The sequence below is a fragment of the Grus americana genome, chromosome 16, assembly GCF_028858705.1.
Source record: "Grus americana isolate bGruAme1 chromosome 16, bGruAme1.mat, whole genome shotgun sequence".
In the NCBI taxonomy this organism is placed as follows: Eukaryota; Metazoa; Chordata; class Aves; order Gruiformes; family Gruidae; genus Grus; species Grus americana.
Window position 1 is genome coordinate 7,477,663 of NC_072867.1, and position 19,628 is coordinate 7,497,290.

The window sequence follows — 19,628 nt, forward strand, 5'->3', positions numbered from 1 at the left end:
CATGTCTAAAAGATCCATAGACAAACTTCAGCTTACTGGAGGACACAAAGCATCATGTTGCTTTCTCCCCTCCTGAAGTTGAATTCTACTGTGAAACTTTTCCTGCACAGCTAGTGGCACAGAAGGGGAAAATGTATTACATACTTGCAGCAGGCATGCCTACTTGTAACTTGCTCATACTGCACATACTTTAACAAGCAGGAAAAAATCGTTTGTTTCATACTCTGCCCTCACAAACCTCTCTACTGAAGCTTTTCAAAGAGAAGAGCCTAAAATTAGCACCGGTTAAAGATCAAAGAACTGTTCCTTTCCTTCCCCGTCTCTTCCACCAGTTTCCAACACAAGTTCTTCATGAATTCACCAGCGATCACAAAGACCTGACCCTAGCTTTACAGACATGTGTTGATAAATGTCTTGGATGGCTGTTGTTCAATAGCTGCTCAGTTTTTGCAGTGTTGAGAGATACGTTCTAGTGGGTAGTGTTTTTCAGCTATCGGTAATGCCAGCACTGATTTGAGTGAAAGCAGGATCATTCCTTGCATAGTGAGAAAAGATTAGTGCTTGGTAGAGACCTAATGTAAAAGATATGGCAGTACTTTTCTGTTTCAAATTTTTATTGATGATATATTTGTTCCGAATAGCTAGCGATAACTGTATTTTTCTTAACCAATGTGACCTTTAAATGGAGTCAGATAGTGCCAGAATCTGAGGCAAGAGTTAATGGTTACATTATGGTGGTTGAAGCAAATATTTGACTTTCTTGCACAATCTATGAAGATCATGAGTTTTGAGCAGTAGCTGATTTGCTTTTCTGCTTGACCTCTTTCCCTTGAATAATTCCTGTTACTTAGGTCTCAAAATCCCCGTATTGCAGATGCTCCAGCTCATTTAATCATTGGTAAACTAATTAAATCTAGGGCATGAATATTTAATCTTTTGATTATGCTTTTCTTTTTGAATATAGATAAAACAATAAAATGTGTATATGAATGTTAATGGTTACTGTTGTGAACCTTCAATACTGAAAATTGTCCCCCACATGATGGGCTTTTAAGTAGGCACAATGTGAGACAGAAATAGAAACATAGAGCTTCCTATTCAATATCAGCTCTTCATCACCCTTCAGCATCATATACCGATATTTCACTGGCTGTCATGTTAAAAAGCTTTGTGTATAGGGCAAGTAGTTGTAGTGGATGCAAAATTATAAATGGCAGTATATAAAAGCAAAATGAAATCAGTAAGTTAAACTTAATATTGGAAAAAACACCTTTTTTTAGAGAATTCCTAATCCTTAAAATAACTTTTGGTTTATAGCTTAATTTGCATATTTTTGCTATCATAAGAAAAAATTATAATAGGAATATATTTAGATAGATACAATATATGATACTGCAAATAATAATAAAAATACTCTCACTGAATTGTGAGGCACATTTTTTTAAAAGATACGCTGCAAAGGAAGGTATGCAAAGGTGAATATTCATTGATTTTAATAACTTGATATGTAAGGTGCAACTCTGATCCTTGTACTGGGTAGGTGGTAATATGCTATACAGCGCAGGTAAATTTTCTCTTTTTTAAATGTGAAACAGGCTTTGTATAGCATTCATGTTGTTACCAGAATGATTCAGAAAGTTTACAGTCTTAGTTTAAGATTTGAAAGGTTTTTGTCCATTGAATCAAGTCAGGAGAGCGTATTTGAATTCTTAACAAATGTGATTGCTATAAATCGCTCTTTTGTAGAGAGGATTAGGTGATATTGAGCTGGTGAAAAGAGCATTTTGCTAGCTGCTCTCACTATAGAAGGTATTCTAAGGATCTTTATATAATTTATCTGCTTGGCCTAATGCCGATACTGCCTGTACAATGATGATCAGAGAACTGTATTGAAATGATACAAGTTAGGTTGGGGAAAAGTAGTGGATCCCTTAGTATTTCATTGCTCCAAGGTATTTTTATCTCCTCTTATTTGGTACACTGGTCCATAAGGTTCATGGTGTGTATGAGGCTGCTGAATGTTAAATGATGCAAGCAAAAGAAAAAATGTAGACACTACTCTTTTTCAAGTTAGACTATGTAAAATACCCAGGAGAGACTTAGGTTTCTAAGACTGGTCAGGTATTCAGGATTTCCTTATTCCTATTTATTATAAATAGGCACCCCAGTGCAAATTTAGAGCTGAACTTCAAGAATTCAGATAGTCTTATTTTATTGATTACATTTTATACACTGAAGTAGAACACAAAGTGTAAGTTACTTTGTGATTTATTTTTTTAATACACTCGTATCGATACATGGCACTAACCATTTTAAATTGCAGTCAAATTACCTACTGCTATGAGTCCATTCATGTGAGACTAACTGTAGATAATATATATTCTTTTTATACCAGTGGCTTTTGTATTAGCTAATATGACAATAAAATTTCCCTTATGATACTGGTATATTAATGTGTAATTATACAGCCCGTGTATAACAGCGTGTTGGAGGTTGTTCCTGCTTTTAAGATTTGGCTGGGTTGACAACTCTACCCATGAACAGAAGGCAACTGGTACGATGTTCGTAGATTAGAAACAAAAAGGGGCGGTCGACAATAAAGCGAATCTGAGTAGAAAGAGGCATGAACCCGACGTTGGTTATTGCTCCAGCCTCTGTGCCTTCCTCATTCACAGTTATTGTGCCTTGATGATTGAACTGTTTAAACAAACACAAAAGGGAAAACAAACAAAAAAAGAAATTGAGGATCTTGTAAGTATACTTGAATGATGTGCTCACAGCCTTCTCTCCCTCCACATCCCACACATGGCTCCCTTGTGACAGTCTTGTTGGTAACTCCTATGCGGCAGCAATATTTTGGTTTTGGTTGGTGAATAAGTCTGTTCCTGACTGATGACAACATTTTTAGTGTGTTTGACATCTGATTAAACATGTTCCTCATGATATGAGTAGACAGGGACATACAGAGAAACCCACATCCCTCCTATGTCCTCCAGGAAGGATGAGAAAAAATATTATTTTAGCTTACTGTGAATTATTTTTACTGTGTTGCCATGTTTTCAGGTGATATAGTTTAATCAGAAAGGAAATGAAAAGAGAGGAGTAAATACCCTGTCAATGGTGACCTTCTCATTTGATATACCAGAGTAGTCGCCGTTTTCATTGAACAGTTCTTCTATTCCCATGGATCTCAGATAACCGATCAAGTTATAACTCTTCTCCAGCTTAAATTTAGGCAGAACCACTTCTCTTGTTCTAGTAAAAATAAAAACAAAAATGAAAAATCATTGAGGAGATACATATTTGCATGACTGCTTTGCTTTATATATCTGTTGTGGTTTGGTTCTTTTGCTGTCTTCAGCAAGCAGGACACAGAAATATACAGGACTGTCTACTGTACTTTTACTTAGGAAACTTGGGCATCATTACTTTTCAGCAGTGTTTTAAAAAATTAATTCCTCTCCCAAAACCATTAGTTTGTTAATATTTCACTTATGATTATTTACATTATTTATGTGTATAAGAGATTTGGCTTTGAGCAGTTCAGTACATGGTTGGATATGCTTCTAATAAATGTTGAACTGTCAGATTTTCTGGAGTACTAAATTGGAGATTTGTCACTTGTTGTGTACAATAGAAATAGGCTGGCTTCCTGAATAGCACATCAAATCAGCTCTTTTTATCTTTTTATCAAGTCAGAAGGCAGATACCACCTAGCCTGTCATCTTGCACAAGAGAGGCTATATAATTTTTTCTCTCCCATAATTGTGATGTCCATTGTTGCTTCTTTAACGTGTGCCTTTACACAACAGGTATGTTGAAATGCATAGAGCTGAAATGAACACAGGCTGCTTTCCATATGCTCAAAATTATTCTGCACAAATAACCTATTATTATGATACTCCTGTTTTTCCTCCTCATTGTAAACTTTATCAGTAAAAACTTTTTATTTAAATCTACAACATTAAATACTTAACAGAAAGAATTTTGAGACTCCATTAGAATTTTCTGCCTCAGTCACCTGTGATTTCTTGATGGCATTTAAATTTTGAGAGATCACTGGTCCTGATTTTTAATTCAATAAATCCATCTTTTTGGGTGTTTTGTTTAGGTGTAATGTTTTTAATCAAAACATCTTATGTTATCTTCTGTGCTCTTTACTTACCCTTGTCAATCTCATCAAGAAAATACATTAAGGCTTTTAACAAGATGTACTTTTCAGCAGATACCTGTTTGTCATGCTCTTCTGCCATTTTTCCACCACTTGAGGTGTTATCTGCTTTTCTAGGGCTTTCATGCCAGAGAGTTTGTGTGGCAGTACGATCAGCATGCTGATGTTCCCCACGAACGGGAGCTGGATCACACCACAGTCTAGCTCGGGGTCTGCAGCAGCTAGGAAGTTCCCTTTAGTCTGCATCATAGGAACCTTTATTGTTTGCTTCTCATTCAGTCGGAAACTTCTCTTCATAGTCATTTCCACTGGAAACTTATTCTCCCAAGTTCCTGTTAACACAATGAAGAAGACAGAGAAACAAAAAACTCCAAGATCCTTGTTTAATAAAATATTTCCAGAATAACAGTTTACATTAAGCTTTAATTCAAGTGAATTGGGAATTACTGTAGGAGATTGTTGATTTCAACAAAGCCTGAATAAGAAGACAAGTTTTAAAGTGACTTTAAAATTCTTGGCTTTCTAACTTAACATTTCACTGATTTGAGTGTTCTGAATTACAAAAGCAGGTAAACACAAACTGGAGATCTGAAAGAGGTTGGTGTGTACTATTATTTTTTTCTTATGAGGAACCTACACATTACAAAGTTTAAACAGATGCAAAATACTTGACACAGCTTGCACCTAGCTGAACAACTGCCACAGCTATATTTTCTGAGAGATCTGATACTTGAAACCAGTACTGAAGCAGTCTGTTTCAAGCATGTTATTGGTATATCAAGCTCTAAGTAATGGCTGTTCTAGTCTTGCATAAATGTCTAAAAAATATTATGCTGAAGGCATTACCTTGACTTAGTCCATTCAAGCCAATTAAGTTTCTGTCTTAACACATCATGAAGAGTTGGGATGTCGACCGCTTAATTCTATGACTCAGTTGCTGTGATTTCAGCACGCCTATGAGAGCCTGTCATCTGACAGGTTTATGCCCAAAGAATGCAATTCAGTATATTTTGCAGCCCAGAAAGCTTTTCATCAGGGTTTGAATCTTTCTACGTGAAGATTTTTTGTAGTAACTCAAATATTTATTGAGTGTGTAAAAGAAGGTGCTTTTTTTTAAAGCAGCGTTCCTGTTGATCTCTCTTCAGAACCATGGCTCTGGAAAAAACATTATTTCTTTCTTAATGGGCAAAGCTAGAATTTTAGAGTGGAAACAGGGTTACTGGTATTTCCTGTTAAAACTCTGGATTTTAGGTCACCATTGGCAAGCAAGTACATGGGGAGCGTGGTTGTGACTGGAGAGGCTACAAATTTAACCTTCATTGGTAACCTTATTTTTAAAAGGTTGCAAGTGATTTTGAGATCCTTAATCTGACTTTGCCAAATTGACACTGAAGTAACAAAAAAAGCCTTAAGTGTAACTTTCATTCTAATAGTTTCTTCATATGTTGGGCTGATGGGGAGCAGTTTGAGAAGTGATCAGACTGTAGCTAATATTCTGAAGGGAATGGGCTATAAAATGGATTACGCTATTCCCAAGCAAATTGTCTCACTTCTCAGGAAAACCCAACATCTGGCTGTTCTTCAGGGAGCAGAATTCACAGGCATAGTACTCTAGCTAGCTAATGACATGATGCTGCTGTGGGCCAGGGGAGCTTCAGCAGCGCTGTCATCATCTGAGGAATGGGAGACATTTACCAGTTCTTCCTAGTAAAAGAGAGGAGCTGGGGAACTTTTTTCTTGGATACAGTTTTGTAAATACGTTTGTTTTGGGGTAAAATACTGTTCTCTAGCAGAAGGCATGTGGTCTTCTGGGGTCACCTGAAACCAGTTGGCACTTTAGGACTTTTGTGGCTTCCTGTTTTGAATCTTCCACCAAGATGTTTTTTGGCTCCATCTGTGGTGGCAGATGTTGTCTCCACTGATTGACTTATCTCTTGCATTTATGACTAGAATCTCAGAAAAGTAATTTTGGACCTGTCAAAATTGGTCAGTTATCAAAAGCTGCTGTGATCTACCATGGCTAAAATAACCAGCTCCTGCTTGATAGGAACCTCATAAATTATTGTTCAGACCTCTCCAGAATGGAGGGTAGATCTCAGTTGGAGGTAGACTGGACACCTATACAAATAAAACTTGCTTCTTACTAACATGAATAGTTTCCAATAGTTTCTTGATGGTATTTAATATAAAAGGAGCTTGAGACTTCCTGGTGTTTGGCAAGGATGCTCACTTGTACTGAGCCTCTCTGTGTATCTGAGAATACTCATAGGTTTCTTAGCTCTGAGCTTGTCTGCAATGGTACAAACAATGTAAATATTGTAAATGTAAAGATGTGGACAAAAATTAGCATGTCTAGAAGGACTAGTGGGGAAACTAGGAAACCCATGAGCAGAACTTTCTTTTAAAAATTTTGGTTCCACTTGAAATAGAATTACCAGGAGACTGTCACTGTAAGACAAAAGAATGGGAGACAGCAGTACAGAATTGATCTTTTTGGTTTTGAGGATTAGAAGTTAGAGCCTTCAGCAGACAGCACCAAGGCAGTTTGGACTAACAGGACTCCATGGGCAGAAGAAAAAACCAAAAGTCTTCTTGATCTTGATGACTCAAGAGTTCCAATACTAAAGCTATTTAATTTTTGGTGATGTTTTTGTTATTCTGAGATAGCACAAGTATTTAATAATTTCAGAGTAAAACAAAAAGGTATTTTAAATATGACCAAATTGTGAAAAAATTATGTATCTGTTTCACTTTGCATAACCCTTTTCTTAGGATGCTCTAATGGACAATAAAACCATATATTTAATATGAAATGATCATCAAAGTTGTACTTAAGGATACCAATAAGTCCCTTTTGGATGGTACTTCAGAATAGGGGATTATTTGGATCTTATGCTAATGACTGCTTCAGATCTTTTAAAGAGAGAAGTGGCATTCAAGGAAGTAACACCTTGCAAGTGAGTGGGAAAAGGTACATCTCATAAACTTATAGGAACAGTGTTCCTGTAAGTTCCTATAACGAAATGCCAAGAAGGCAGGTGTAAGAGCCCTTGAGCATTTGTTTCCTGGAAGCAGGGCTGTAATTGGAAAAAAGAAAGTCCTTTATAAGTTATGGAAAGGAGTATGTTGTGCTTCAAAACATTGTTATCCTTTTGTGCTAATCTGTGTTTCCTTACCAGTATTTTAAGTTACCCTCATCTGATTTTCGTCTTAAACAGTCAATAACAGATTTCCTTTTTCCCTTCAGTTCTTCTTTCATTGGCACCTCCCACCTCTTGCTCATTTAATGCCTTCTTAAAAGTTTGTTGAAAAATTAACAAACTTTCAATGTGAAGCAGATAACTAATGTTGGAAATCTCACTACAGACTCTTAGTTTAAATGTAAAGAAATTGAAAATAAGGATTTATAGTAAGAATACATTGCAGTCTTTACTTCAGGCCTCTTTAACTGTTCAGCCTATATTGATACATGTGAGACCCCATATCATCAGATAATTCATGCTGAATTAACTGAAATATTCCAAGTAGCAAATGCATTTGGTTTTAGTTGTAGAAGAATACTTTTGTAGAAGAATAACTTTTGGTTATTCTCTTCAGTCCCCTGTATAGGCTTGTTGACAAGAACCATGCTCTGATCATATAAAAAAAAAAGTACATACTTCAAGCTGAAATTCTTTATAGTCATTCCTATGAATCCTGAATACTTCAGAAATGTTACATGTTTTAACTGAAATCAACCTGTACTGTTTCAGTGAAGCCAATAATTTGAAGCAGGACTGAATGTGACTAGTAACTTGCACATGAATTAATACCTCACCATCTGATACTGCTACAAAGCTTATGCTTTCTGAGATCGTTCTGCATTCATATGTTGTTTTTTAGTCTCACTTTTAGACTATAAGGTTTTGGATGTAATAAGCATTTGCTGTATTTATACAATACCCACTAACTTCAGGGCATGACTGACATCAGTGTGCTACAGAAACATGCAAAAATGGGCTAATAATAGAGATTCTTCTTAATGAGGGAGTCAATAGGCTTTTTTGAAGTGTAGACTAAATTTAGGTTCAGTCTGGGATTTCTACTGAAGTATGAAGTGAATTGCAAACTGAGAAAATCCGTTGCTGAGATTGAAATAACAGATTCTTACCTTTAAAGTAAAGACAGTTAAGAATCATCATCAGCGTTGTAGGGTTTACATTCACAAGAGCTTCCTTTATTAATCCTTTGGTCAGCTTCAAGATACGCTCATTGGTTTTAGTTATGAAGTTGGGATCCGAAAAATCAGCTGGTTGGGCATCGGCAAAGTAGTATGTTTTCATATTGTTTCTGAAATCATTCAGAATAGAAAAGTCCTTCTGAATATAAAGATCATTGACAGACCTCAGTGTATAACCAAAATTGCGCCTGAAGAGACGATGAGTGAGTTTGCGGAAGAGATTATGAACAGTCATCAGCTCGTATTTGGTGCTGGCATTAATGAAGTCTTGAAAGCCAAGAACAGATAATACTTCCTGCTGAGTTTGATCCTTCAGACCCAGAGAAATCATAGCCATTGCAGTGGAAATCCCAACAGGAGCCATGAGAATATTATCTGAAGAGTTGGCCTTGTCTGCCACGCTGCGGTAAAGGTTGAAGCCAAAGTTTGCATTGAGGATATTGAGGCGCTGGATTCTGGTTTTGCCTTGGAATAGTTCAAGAATATTCCCCTGCTGAATTTCCGAAACCATGTATGGGCCAGCATCAATAATGTCGCTGTAGTCATCTTCACCCAGTATCTTGTCGAGATCTAGATAGTCCTCTTCCTCCTCCTCTTCAGGAATCAAGTCATTAGTGATGGTGTTTTCTCTGTGGAACTCGGGTGGTAAGTTTGGCATATCATAGGTCCCATTTTCATGTGGCTGTGCATCTTTAAGGCTTTCAAAATGTTCACTGAAGTCCTTGACTCCACCAAATGTGGAGGTTATGATGAGAGCAAAAGCAAGCAAATGAAATAGGAACATCATTCTGACAGGTCAAAACCTGGAAGACAACACAGTTGAGAGAGCATAGAGTAATAGCATTTTAGTTATCTGTTCCTTAATTTTAGGTCCACGCTGAATTCTGTCACAGAAGAAGGTCTATAGTTACCTTATTCAACAGCATTTTTTTTTTAGTGGAACAGAGCTTAATTAGATGGATAGATCTGTTTTACTGGTAATTGGTTTTGCTTACATAATGCCTCCCGACTGCCAAAGAATTGGTTGACCTCCTCCCATAGAAGTTGTCATTAATGGCATATTTTGACAGTAATAAGCTCATTACCTAAAATATGTGGGACTCATTTATAAATTTGTAACGCTTCAAATGTGTGCTGTTACTAGTGTATGCTAAAAATATGATCTGAAGGTAAGTTTGAAGGTTTGAGCTTGGTAGGAGGAGGGACTAGGCATCCACTACAGGAGCATAGCAGAAGGCTGAGATCTACAGAAGAATTTGAAAACCAGACATCCTGTAGCTACAACAAAAATGGAAGTTTCATGGGAGTATTTTTGGAAGAACAAGGCTGAAATTTGATGGAATAAAAGAGATCTAGGGATGTAGCAACAAACCTGGAGAAAGATGTATATTTGCACTAAAAACTGTCAGTGAGGCCGCACTGTGGGAAGCGTTAGACATAAACACACGTCCTGGCCTGCTCATGGTCTCACTCAGGTGTGTTACTACGTGTCTGTGCACACTTCGCAGCTGCGTATACTCATTTGCTGCTTTTGTGAAGGATTAGCTTGATTCTGCTTTTTAGTTACGTTTCGTTTCGTTTCAGTTTACTTTTGTGTAGCACTGTACACAACATGTTTTCTTCATGATGTGAAGTCTCTCTAAGTTCCTATTCAGAACTTTGTTTCTCTAGTCTTAGTGTTATCCCAATGCTGGATTTCTAACCTCACTCCTTGTGTTTAAAGATATATTTAAGTAGAATCTGCATTTTTCTAAAGGGGAACTTAATCTCTTCTTTATCTACTGAGTATTGGACTGTTGCATTCTAAAGGTTATTTTAAAAACCAAGAGCTATCTTAAGTATGTATTCTTCAAAGAGTATCCATCAGCCTTACTCAGCTGTAAAATGCTGTACCAAGAAGTGGGTCTGAGAGACTTTTCACTATAATATTGGGTTGCAATAATTACAGTGGTCTTAAAAAGACAAGAAAAAGTGTAATTCCTTCCTGTGACAAAGACCAAAATGTGAGTGTTCAATAACTCTGTATCAAGTGACACTGTGAAACAGGCATCTGAATGCCAGGGTCTTGGTCTTTGCTCAGACTTCTTTAGAAAGTTACTTGATGACTTTATAAAGTCAATTTTCTATTGATAGTGGGGGGTTTTTTGAGTAAAATGGCAAGTACTTTGAGTAAAATGGCAAATACAATATAATCTAGAACAAAACACTGAATACCGTTAAAACAAAAATCTTACTAGTATCTTGATTTAAATGTTTTTAAAATTAGCAAATACTTCAAAGAGCTATTCTGTAGAAGTAAAATATATAGCTATACATACCTGCACATGTGTAAATAAAACCAGTGCTTGAAGGAAAATACTTTCAAACGTGTTGTAGCAGACCTGAAGTAACTGAACTAACAGTTTAATCTTCAAAACTCTCCCTCCAAACTAACTAGCCTGAAATCCTAAAACCATTCAAGGTGATTATTCCACAGAAAAAATGAATTGTTTTGCAACAGTGAAGGATCCATAGAAAGTGCTTTTTAAATGGTTTTACACTGTGACTGAAGGACTCAAGTCAGTCTTTTTTTTTGATTGTTTCTTCATAAATTCATCACATTTTTTCCCCGCCCCCAGAAGTCAGGCCCTTACAGCTGAGATACTCTGTCCAGTAACCACTGATAAATGTTTTCTGCTTTTGGCATAGAAGAATTTGCTGTCTCTAGTTCCCAACTTCACATTCTCGTCTTTGCCAAAGTTTAACGATTGCTTAGCTGCACTTACACAGGCAAAACATTCCTCCACGCTGCAATATATATGTCTTTGGTCAGATCTACCTAAAATAACAAAAGATGTAAATGAAGCTTACCTTTAAGCCACTGTACGGAAGGGATGTGTTGAATAGCTCAAGTAAGGGGAATGGCAGGGTTTAAATCTGAACTTTGACGCTAGGTTTTTGTGTATCTCCCAAAGTAAACATTCTCTAAACCAAACACTGCTAAACTTACTTCGTCAGCCAAAATCCCTCCCTTGCTTAGTGATCTCTGCTGAATTGTATGCTGTTTGTCGAACTACTTTTAGGGCTTTGCAGGTACTCGTTCACTTTTGAGGAAGATCTTTGAGCAAAAATTGCTGTGTATGTACAGTTTCAAAGTCAAGCATGCACGTAAACTTGACTGTTAAGGACTGGTAAAAGCCGTGTTGCTGCTATTTTGTGCTGAAATGGGGGGGCATCTTACTGCGGATGTGGTTGAGGTCTCTGTGGTTGTGATGGTCAGGCTTCTTCAGTCAGTGTTATATTGGTGTAAACATTGGTGTTGCACAAGCAACTTTCTTCCATAATGCCATTCACCAACTTAAACTCAGATTAATTTTATTATACTACAGGGAGTTTTTTGTGTGGGTCTGTTTTTTTTTTTAAAGGAACAATCTGTCTCATGATATACAAATATATCCAAAGTTAGCTTTATATAACTTTTTGCTGAATACTGCTGGCTTTCATATCTCAAGGGAATTATTGTAAGTTGGAGAAAACTCCCTCTAGCTAGATCAGAATCTAACATTTTCTTAATAAAGGTTACAGTAATACTATACAGTCATACTGAATAAAGCTTGCAGTTTGATGGGACATTTCTCTCACTTTTTAAACACTGCCTGTGCGTTTAACACTTCTAAGGATAACACACTTAACAGCTTTGTTATATAAATTTATCTAACATTGCATATCATGTTGGCTGGGAGTATAAACTGCTCCTCCAGTGGCAGCAGCTGTTTGTGCAAAAAGCATCAGAGAATTTTAATAAATGTGTTGAAAATAATGCTCTTTAACTTGCTTGTTTAGATAGTAAATTCTCCAGAACTGATGTCATTGTGTGCGTGGGTGCGGACAATGAAAGATCCCCGATTGGTGCCTCAATGTATTTCCACAAAGCCAATAAACAATAGCAACCAGAGCTATGTTTGACTAATATTTATTTGGTTTTGAGTTCCTTTGCGCTGAAGCAAAGCTGCATGGCATTGTCTTCAACACAGTTTAAAGGACTCATGTGGTCTCTTCCTCTCTGCAGTTGACAGGATACTAATATTATGTATTTTCTTCAGAGGTTACTGTATCAGCATGGTATTATTCCTGCATAAAACAAAGGAAATTCTTACTTCAGGCGTCTCAAATGTTAGCATTTAAGATATTCTAACAATATCTAATTTTCTTCAGTGTAACAATAGCGATGTAATACTAGTTTTCATAGATGACAAAGAATATTACCTTCATAAAGCATAGTAAAGGAGGTACATGAATTGATCCCTTAGCGTGGAATTAAGTTATTGTAACTCCCATCATTTTCTGATGTTAATTTTTATTTCTTTGGTAGCTTACTAGACGCTTGCCACCCATCAAGGAGGCCAAGCCCAGGTTGCAAAAGCTGTTCCGTGACTTCTGGTTGTATTCAGTGCTGATGGGATTTGCTGTGGAAGGATCAGGTAGTGTAAATTCTAAAAGAACAACATTGCTGCTCACATATAAACTCTTGATGAATGTAAGTGTAATTGCACGTCAGCAATTCACAGTAGGCTGAAGAAAATCTGCAGGCATAAAGGCAGTACAAAGCAAACAGCTTACATGACAGTTCTCTGTAGGATTTCTTTACATCTTTGCTCTGTTTTGCTATGAGATTTAGCACAGTACAATTTGTTCTTGTACTTAGGGTGGGTTTTTTTTAAGCTAATACAGCAGTTAGCCTTAGTTAGCTAAGTTCCTGAAATGGAAGATCAGACACATGGTACAATGGTATCAAGTAGAAACTCATCCAGTGAGAAACTTCACGTGGATTTACTGAAACATGTTTATTATGGTTGGAACATGGATCACTTGTGTTGACTGTGCTTAAATGCATGAAAAATTGGCCCTAGGAAGTAGCTTGATAATGCTAGCTAACTTTGAATCTTAATATTGTTTTTCTCCCCCACCCCACCTTCCTCTTTATACTTATGCTTCAGGTCTCTGGCCAGAAGAATGGTATGAAGGTGTATGTGAAATTGCCACCAAGTCTCCATTACTCACGTTTCCCAGCAAAGAACCACTTCGATCTGTTCTTCAGTACAATTCTGCCATGAAGAACGATACCGTGACTTCTGTAAGAATTAATTTCCTTTATTATCTCCTTCCACGATGTCCATCAGAGTTAAATGATATAGTCATATATTGAAATAGTACAGTGCCCTTTCAACCTGCCACCTATTAGTGAAAAACAGCTTTTTTACACTACTCTTAGGACAGCAGTGTACGTAAATGACTTGGCTTTAGTTTTATTGAGCGTTAATACAAGTGTTTAGTGTGGTACCTACACTATTTTGATTAGGGGTAGAAAACAAGTCTTTGTGGAGATGGAAGCCTTTTAATAGTTTTTCATCCGTTTTGTATCAGACAGACAAAAATCGTACTATTTAAAAAAAACCCCAACAAAACCCAAACAAAACCAAACAACAATCTTTGGAAGGAAACAACACATTCAGTCTTTCAAAGAAACATTAAGTGAGCTTTTTCCCTTTTTGTCCTCTGGCTTAGTACTGGTATACTTCTCTCTCCCTAGTGTTAGCAGGATAGATTTTACCTGCGGACTATTTGTGGTAGCAGTGTAAAGTGAATTGAAGAGTTGCAGCTTATGAAATGTCTTTGGCTCCCAGATAGTACGGAAATCTGCACTGTGCCTAGATATTTAGTTCTCTGACATCAAAGAATGGCACAACAGACCCTTGAAGTTTCAGAAGCTGGACAGGGTTGATGTTGATCAAAATTACATGCATTTAGTGTAGGAATTGTATTTCTTCATTGGTATGACTACATGGAAACTAGCAGTTATTTCAGCAGGGAGCTTGACTCCAGTATTTAATTCTGTTTAATTCTGTGTTTGAAGAATCGTGACTTGCTGAGTCAGAGCAGGTTGGTCTCAGTCTGCAGACAGAGGTATCCCAGCATATTGTTTGTGAAGGTTAAAAAGTAAAAAGAGTAATAGCTGAAAGCAAATGTTTTCAGAACACAAACTAATATAGTACTCCCACTTCAGATAACTTCATGTATTCACCTCTAGGCTGAATTAAATGAATTGCGGAGTACCATAATAAATCTCTTGGATCCTCCTCCAGAAGTTTCAGCGTTGATCAATAAGTTGGACTTTGCCATGTCTACCTATCTCCTTTCTGTTTACCGCCTAGAGTATATGAGGTATATATATGTACTTTTTTCGCTGATGAATTTAAAAAAAAAGTAAATTAAAAACTGTGTATGTTCAAGTGAGAGTTGCCAGACAATAAGACAAGTGAGAATCAGTATTTTGAGTCATATTAGCTCTGTTGAAGATTCTGAGACTGGGAATTCATCTGCACAAAAATGCCTTTTGGGTAGATAAAAAGGATGGAATAATACAGTAGGGCCCAAAATATGGGATCTCCTCTGTATAGGACCTAATAGAAGATGGACAAAAGGGTTCTTCGAAGGAATGTCTTGCAAGCATGATGTGTCCTCTGCACAGTCTTGTGCTTGCACTTCTGAAGGACAGTGCAGACACTTGCCTGTTCTACAAGATTAATGTAACGTAGGAGCTGAGAACATTTTTTCGTAGTGTACTTTTTCTTCCCCTCAGTAGTGTGTGTTAGGTTGTATTAATCGAATGTACTGAATTCACAGGCTTTTTTTTTTCTTTTCTTTAAAAGTGTATTTATTACTACTATTCAAAGAAGTGAGTAGCTGAAAGGTGAGGTGGAGGTCTAGCGATCAGGAAAGTAGGAAGAAACTTCTCCATCATGTTTTTACTTTAACAATAATTGACAACAGGGACGACCATTTCCAGAAACATGTAGCTGTATTTTACAAACAATTTTTTAACAAGTGGTATTTCCATCATATGCAAATTCGACAGATGCAAAGCCTATAGAAAAAACAAAGATTGTACTGTGTTTATGTGTTTGTGGTGATTTTATAAGTGCATCATCATCAGATTTCCCACTCCTGAGGTGTGAAAGTTACTCTCTGTGACAAGCCAGCATTTTGATCTGAGCCCTGTTAGTTGAATGTAGAAACAAATAGCAATATCACGATTACTAGAGTCTTAAAATTATCATGAAATTAACAATGACCGTATGTGTATGGTGTGTACTGTGGTGTTAAAATACATAGATTTGTGTTGAAGATGTTTAAAAGAAAGGAGGTGGGGGGGAAAGGCAAAAAACCAAAACAATCTAACCCACAAACCTCTTCTTTTCCTAGGGTGTTGCGTTCAACTGACCAAGATCGCTTCCAAGTTATGTTTTGCTATTTTGAGGATAAAGCCATTCAAAAAGACAAATCTGGTAAGATTACCTGTCTAGGTTATCTTGCAACGTCAGATATTAGGGTGTTATCTCCAGGCATGCAAAACTAAAACAAATCAAGCAACTATGTAGCAAAATTAATCACGTTCACTAGATTGTTGTTGCTTTGTTCTTGGCAAGAATGCTGGTTTTATTTTGAAACAGCTTGGTTTGGTGTTGGCTAGGTAAACATAAACACTCTTTAGCTGTTATACATGGTTTATAAAGCAAATGTAATCCTTATAATCAAACCTGTCACTTCTCTCAATTCCTCAGGCATGATGCAGTGTGTGATAGCTGTTGCTGATAAGGTGTTTGAAGCTTTCCTGACAATGATGGCTGATAAAGTAGGTTACATGGAAACTAAAATTTTAAATTTGTATAAATGTTCTCACTTCAGTTTATGAAAATGTGCTTGTCTCTTTCCTCAAGAGCTTCTTACTTCTCTTTGGTATGCTTTTTAGCCTAAAACTAAGGAGAATGAAGAAGAGCTGGAGAGACATGCTCAGTTCTTGCTGGTGAATTTTAACCACATTCACAAGAGGATCAGAAGAGTTGCAGACAAATACTTATCTGGTCTGGTAGACAAGTGAGTATAGATTTAATTTTCCTGTTCTCTTTTTACATTGACTGCATAGTGATTACTTCTGCAATTGATGATGATTGTCAAGTGGATTTCTTGGCTGAAATTTCTTGAAAAATAACATTCAGTAGTATTTTTAACCTGAGCTCTGAACCCCCTGCTTAAAATGTCTGTGTCTGCTTAGTATTCCCATGGATGGAGCAAAGCAAAGCGTCCATGAAATAAACGCAATCTCAACTCCTATGAAATAGCTCTGCTTAGCTTGCTCTTGGGGAGCTTTTGACTCTGCGTTGAGCTACGCGGTTGTGAGCCATGGCAAGCTTTGTGACTTCTGTTGAGTTTGAGCTTACCTACTGATGTATATAGCTAGGTCTTGGAGCAGCTCCATTTTTTGATAAAATAATTTCCTTCCTCAGCTCTCCATGGTTATTGTGTTTCTGAATCCTGTCTCGTTCTAGATTTCCTCACTTGCTGTGGAGTGGAACTGTGTTGAAGACAATGCTAGATATTCTGCAGACACTGTCACTGTCTCTTAGTGCAGTAAGTTCCTTTTTTAGTAATGCTATTGAGGAAATAAAATGTATGTTTCCATTTTTCTTTTGTAGAACTGATTTTTTTTGCTTCATTTTGCATTTATTTGATACTTATTTGAGCTACTAATTTGTTTTTGTTTTCATCACTAAGATTGATAAAATCTTGATTTTAAGTTCTGTGGAGTAAGTGCATTTGCACTCCTATTTCATAGGTAGTAAAAATAGTGCTAGAAATTTGTTGTCAGATGTGGTTCAGAAAGTCATATTTAGCATCAAGAGTAAATCACTGGATTACCAATTATGGTAATTAATATAAAATAAAAGTTTAGTGGTTTTTTTTTTGTTTGTGTATTTTTTATGAATTATGGTCGTCGGATTATGTTCATTCCAGTCTGTGTATATGTATCCATATTCCTTGGATTTATTACGTACAAGTATTTTTGAAGATGGAAATGCTTTATAGAGTTTTATTTTTGTACTAAATGTAGAGGAGAGGACATTGGATCATCAAAATTATTTATACTGAGAACCAAACTGGAATACAAACTGTTTCTTAGAGCTATTCAGATTGACTTTGAGAGTAAATACTAGCAAAAATGTTTGGTATATCAGATTTCTTGTTTGGGGAGAGTGCTAACCATAGCGTTCAAGTTAAGTGATGATGAATTTTGTCTTACTGAGAACTTATAATTGATTTTGTTTAGGACATTCACAAGGACCAACCATATTATGACATTCCTGATGCTCCATATAGAATAACTGTCCCTGACACACATGAAGCCAGAGAGGTAGGCGGTCCTCCTTGATTTGTCAAACAGCAAAATAATGCCTGATGGGTTTTTTTTATGTCTTGGAGCTAAATTAGTGAGCTACCCTAAATGGTCCTATTTTAAAAAAATACTTCCCTAGGTAAGGTTTTTCAAATACAATATTGCATTTGTTACTTACATTTTTCTGAATCTTATTATTTTACTTGACTAGAAGTGTGACAGTTTGACGCTTACCAAGAGTACATTTAATTGTTAGAGAAAATTTTAACCTTACCATGTTGCTGCAACCTGTCTTATTCCCTGTGTTACTTATTACACCATTAAAACCAGTGCCTCTTGTTAAATATCCTATATTTTACTGATTGTGTCGATGTTTTCCAATTCTAGAGCATAGTCAAGGATTTTGCTGCACGCTGTGGGATGATTCTGCAAGAAGCAATGAAATGGGCTCCCTCAGTTACCAAATCTCATCTACAGGTAATGAGCCTGCTTCTGTGAAGGAATTTGATCTTTGCAGATCTTAAAAATGAGAATTAAATTAGGTCATGTTTTTGATTTTTCAGTCTATCCAAGCATCATTTTATTTTTTTCTGTTGTTCTGAGATTTTCTTTATAGCATTGGCAGAGAATAATTAGAATTTTTGATTTTATGTGACTTTTGGTGTAGTCCAAACCTGTGTATCTTCAAAACAGGTTTGTAAGGAGTTGATCATCCTGGATTTACTTCAGAAGTCAGAATGTGGTATAATAGAATGATCTGCCTAGCAAAGTTTGTTTTAATGCTGGTGCATTAGCTGAAAATATCAGCTGGACTGAAATGTATGATTAGGATATGAAACTTGCTTCCCTCTTGGGAGGATTTTTTTTTCTGTCTTTTTTTTTTTTATATATATGGAGAAACACTGCTAATACATGAGAACACTAAACTACAGACTTAAATTTGAGCATGGGTGTAGTATATGCTGACATGTGGCAGAGTTCAGTAGAAAGCTGTCACAAGACCACAAGCAAAGACTACAAAAAACTATTTATGATGTACTAATAAAATAAAATACCTTTTATGTAAACAAAAAGTCTCACTAGTAAAATGCAGGTCTCTGTCATCTAAGTTAGACTAGTATTCTGTCTAGAGGTGCCTAACTTACTGCTGATAACAGAATTTCTGGGAAGGCTCAAGACTTTGGACACTGCAAATCTACCTGAAGTTTATATTTACTTCCCTAAAAAAAGTCAAGGAATTATATCCTTATGTAAAAGGATAACTAATTATATTCCCTTCTTCCATGGAATCCAAAGTGTTTCCTTTTGTAAGGTTCTTTTTGTGAAAAGTGATTCTTTTTCAAGAAGACCTTAGCGGTCAAGTATCCATCTAGATCACTTTATCCTTTTACAAAATGGAACAAGTCTTACTCTTTATGTATTTAGGAGGAGATTCAGAGTTTCTATTGCCAGGGGAGCAGTGCCTAAAAGGGCTGAGTAGAGACAGTCTATTTATTGTCATTTATATGCATAATTAAGTTTTCTGGTAGTTTGCAATGAATGCAGCACTTGCTTATGAGCTGCCTTGTTTTGAAAAGCACAGTAGTTTTCCAACAAAAACTTTTTTTGTTTGGGTTTTGTTTTGTTTTGTCAGGAGTACCTAAACAAACATCAGAACTGGGTATCAGGTTTGTCCCAGCACACAGGACTGGCTATGGCTACAGAAAGTGTTTTGCACTTTGCAGGCTACAACAGACAGAACACCACTCTGGGCGTGAGTATTGGACAAAATTCTTCTTTGTTTGTGCAGCTGTATAGCTGTCATGTTAATTTTATAGCATTCTGTATAGCCACGTAATACAGATTTTCTAAATCACCTTTGTCATAGTACTTGAAGATTACTCAGAAAGATACCTTATTTCTTTCCATCTCAAATCAAGGTGGCTTCCACTCATGTTGTTCTGAAAAATACTGAAAAGTAAGATGGTAACAACCAAGAAAATGAAACTGTATTTAATCCTGTTTAAGCATTTCCTGTAGATTATTTT

At 36.4% G+C, this 19,628-nt stretch overlaps 2 protein-coding genes across 4 annotated transcripts in view; one reads left to right on the forward strand and one right to left on the reverse strand.

Annotated features, from left to right (window-relative positions):
• Positions 1-19,628, forward strand: part of PI4KA (phosphatidylinositol 4-kinase alpha) — a 63,911-nt gene that overhangs the window by 21,665 nt on the left and 22,618 nt on the right. For all 3 annotated transcript variants that reach the window (XM_054843850.1, XM_054843852.1, XM_054843853.1), the window contains exons 20-29: positions 12,742-12,850; positions 13,367-13,503; positions 14,458-14,591; positions 15,633-15,715; positions 15,992-16,062; positions 16,180-16,304; positions 16,757-16,838; positions 17,536-17,619; positions 17,989-18,078; positions 19,235-19,354. In XM_054843850.1, coding sequence (XP_054699825.1) covers positions 12,742-12,850; positions 13,367-13,503; positions 14,458-14,591; positions 15,633-15,715; positions 15,992-16,062; positions 16,180-16,304; positions 16,757-16,838; positions 17,536-17,619; positions 17,989-18,078; positions 19,235-19,354 — 1,035 coding nt within the window. The remainder of the gene's footprint in view (positions 1-12,741; positions 12,851-13,366; positions 13,504-14,457; positions 14,592-15,632; positions 15,716-15,991; positions 16,063-16,179; positions 16,305-16,756; positions 16,839-17,535; positions 17,620-17,988; positions 18,079-19,234; positions 19,355-19,628) is intronic.
• Positions 2,196-11,371, reverse strand: SERPIND1 (serpin family D member 1). The gene is made up of 5 exons (XM_054843854.1): positions 11,241-11,371; positions 8,322-9,193; positions 4,230-4,503; positions 3,111-3,255; positions 2,196-2,697 (listed from the first exon to the last, which is right to left on the reverse strand). Exons 2-5 carry the CDS (start codon positions 9,175-9,177, stop codon positions 2,506-2,508), a joined length of 1,467 nt encoding a protein of 488 aa, XP_054699829.1. The 5' UTR covers positions 9,178-9,193; positions 11,241-11,371; the 3' UTR covers positions 2,196-2,505.